The sequence below is a fragment of the Eurypyga helias genome, unplaced genomic scaffold (assembly GCF_000690775.1).
Source record: "Eurypyga helias isolate BGI_N326 unplaced genomic scaffold, ASM69077v1 scaffold15149, whole genome shotgun sequence".
Taxonomy (NCBI): Eukaryota; Metazoa; Chordata; class Aves; order Eurypygiformes; family Eurypygidae; genus Eurypyga; species Eurypyga helias.
In genome coordinates, this window is record NW_010274067.1 from 64,024 (window position 1) to 67,258 (window position 3,235).

At 44.0% G+C, this 3,235-nt stretch overlaps 1 protein-coding gene across 1 annotated transcript in view; it reads left to right on the forward strand.

Annotated features, from left to right (window-relative positions):
• Positions 1 to 3,235, forward strand: part of R3HDM1 (R3H domain containing 1) — a 50,666-nt gene that overhangs the window by 35,683 nt on the left and 11,748 nt on the right. Inside the window, 2 exon segments of the mRNA XM_010159705.1 lie at positions 2,428 to 2,582; positions 3,128 to 3,235. Coding sequence (XP_010158007.1) covers positions 2,428 to 2,582; positions 3,128 to 3,235 — 263 coding nt within the window.

Consider the following 3,235-nt stretch of genomic DNA (forward strand, 5'->3'; position numbering starts at 1 on the left):
GGCATTCCTCAGGACGGAAGGTTCCGCTTCGTGTGTTCTGTTCTGTAAACTGCTCGTGAGATGGGCCAGATCGTGTGTTTTGAAGTTCTGTCCCTTGCAGATTTACTTTAAATGGTAAACAATTGTGTCAAGTTGACAGAAAGCTGCATCTGCAGTGGTGGCTGGTTATTAGCAAAGGCTGGTGCTGAGAGAAAGGGCAGCACGTTACTTGGCGAATGCAGCACCTCTTGGTCAGAAATGAGAATTAACGAATCTTGTGTTACATAAAAGCTGTGGGGTTTATTCATCTCATTTCCTAGTTAGTACCCACTTTATAACTTTCCAAACACACACTGAGATAAAAGGTGACAGCTTCTGAGAGCATGGCGACTGAACCTGCTTTTGGTTTAATACTCTGGAGTAGCCTGAATGTACTTTTGAGCTGTTGGATTCGGGGCCGTAACACTGTCTGAGAGGTTTACATTTCTCACAGTGAACCGGTCTCTTTTTCAGCTGCTTCCTGGCTTCCTTTTTAAATGGGTTTCAGGTGAAATACTTGGAGGGAGGGGGGTGGGGGTGGGGAGGGTCACTTGTAATAAAGATGCTGTTGCTGCCCAAAAGATGTTGGGAGAAGAAAACTCTCTTTAAGAAAAGGCGTTTCTGATGGCCATGATAGTGAGGGCCCAGTTACCATGAGACCTAATTACAGGTTGATTAAAAAATCTTATCTGAACTACAATTACTGTAGGAACATCAGCTGAAGTTCAGCTGGCTTCTGCCTCACAACAGTGATAACACTGCTGCCGTTGTGATAACAGCTGTTGTGACGGTTGTACCCAGGCTGTGCTCACAGCTTGTTAACCAAGTGCTTGTACCTGCTTTTTCGCTCCTGAGTAAAGGCTGTTCCTCGCTCTCCCTGTGCTACTCAGAAAACGCATTTCTGTGTTCTGCAAGTTAACTTTCCTTCCATTAACAGCGATTTCTTTGCCACCTTCTGTAAAGATGAAGCAGCATGCTCCTTTACCTGCTGTTTCGGAGGGTTTCTGTGCAGAGCTACAACCAGCCGCGGCAGGTGTGGGGTTTCTGTCAGGCTGCTCTCTATGCAGAGGTGAAATTGTGAAGCTAAAAATAGAGCATTCTTTGGGATGCTGTGGGGAACCCTCCTGGCAGCCAATTTATATTGTTCCAGTTCTCTCAGCTTGCAGAATTGATGGTGTCTGTCTCGGGGAGTGCCAGAAAAAGCTGAAAAATAGTCACAGCTACATTGCAGTTTCTGGGAAATTAAGGGTTTTGATTGCAGATTTACTGATTGTCATAGCCTGCCGCTTTTTAGGTGCCACAGTTCATTTTGTAACAAAGTGCAGTTAAGCGTTTTGTTTATGACAGATGGGATGGATTTTTGTGCCCCGTTCAGACTTCAGCCTTAGGGAAGGTTTTAATGACTAGGCTTGGCTCTAGCATGCGTTGCTCTGAAGTTTGGTATCGTCCTCTCCAGAGATTTGTTTCCAGTGCATGGCTCTCTTGGTTTTCACAAACTGAACCTTCTTCCCTTTCATTTGAAGAAGCAATATTTGATTGTATTAACACTCTTCTTTTAGTCCTCGTTGTTGCAATTTCTGTAGAGGCAGCTGAGACTGACTTCAGTGTTCATTGTACCCTGGATGTATGTAACCCGTGAACATCGGTGGGGTGTGTTTACAGGGCTGTTTTGTGTTAACTGAGTAACTATTTTCAAAACAGACCATGCAAATTTCTGTAACACTGTTTAAAAAAACCCAAATCCAAGTGAGTTTGTGCAGCTGTATTTGCTCTATTGTGGCTCCACACCAAGGTAGGGAGCGTGGGGAAGGTCAGTAGGATGTGAACGTGTCCAAGTTACACGCAGACTCCTCTTGCCGTCCGTGCGTCTTGATGAGCCCAGTTTAGTTGTCCTGGAGCCATCACTGGCTTTGTCTCAGCAACACTGATAGTTTGGGGGTTTGCTGATGAGGTAAGTAGCACATACCTGCCTAATGGGATATACCTCACCCCTAGGACACCTGAGCAGAATTTAGTATCACTAGAATTTCAAAACTGAAGTGCCTAGAAAGACATTATTACTCATAATAGTAGACAAGTTTTGTTATTAACTAGCATGCTTTGGTCAAATGCTTTTGGCTCTCGCCTAGCAGATTAAGGTGTCAATGCATGTAACTCACTGGAGTGTAAATAAATACTGTGAGCATGACACAGCAGCATTGCAAACAGTACGTAGAGTATTTCCCGCTGGATCCCAATGAATAAATCTGTTAATGCTGGCTTCTTTTTATAGGCACGGTAAGTTCAACTCCTAAGAAGCTGCCCGGTTTAAAAAGCCATTGGAGAATGCTACACATGTATTTTCACATAAGCAACTGTGTAAAAAGTGTGTTTATTATTGCAAAATAAGATTTAAATGTATGATTTCAGGTTACCAGGTTTTGCCTAACCAGCAGCAAAGCTACCAGGGCTTAGTTGGAGTTCAGCAGTCTCAGAATCAAAATCTAGTCGGTGGCCAACACAACAACGTTGGGACTCAAATTCAAGGTGTGATTGTTCCATATCCCTCAGTGCCATCATATCAGGTGGGTGATTTAGCCATGACTTCACTCCCTCTTCTGTGCGAGCGATTTGTTTGGGGTTTTTTGTGGGTGTTCTGGTTTAAGTGCATTGCTTTGAATATGGTAGACAGCTGTGAGCAGGTGTCCAAGGTGATTTTGAGGAGAAACTAAAAACCAACCAACCAAAACCCCACAGTTGAAGTGAGGAGGAAATCTGTCACAAGAGTGCGAGTCCAGTGTTCATTCTGATGCAGAGGATGGGGAAGGAAGAGCTCACAGGATTTCCCCCCCTGCAACTCTGCTTTCTGTTGTAGAGAAAATCTCTTTTGTTAAGTTATGGAGTCCCTTGGAACCAGTGTTTCCTGTTCTGGGAAGGAAGATTAAGGGTTTTGTTTAACAAAGTGCTCTTATTTCAACTACTGTTATCACTGGCCTTCTGGATTTAGACAACTCCAGCAGATCTTCCAGGTCCTGTTTCTTTAAAAACTTCATTTATAAAGCAGGTGAAGGTCAAGAGGCAAAAAAACCATTGTCTGCAGAAGAAAATCGGAATGTGTTCTCTGTTTTAGGTTTCGGTGCCTCAAGGTTCCCAAGCAGTGCCCCAGCAGACCTATCAGCAGCCTGTTATAATTCCCGGTCAGTCAAATCAAGGATTGCCCACAACAGGAATGACAGTT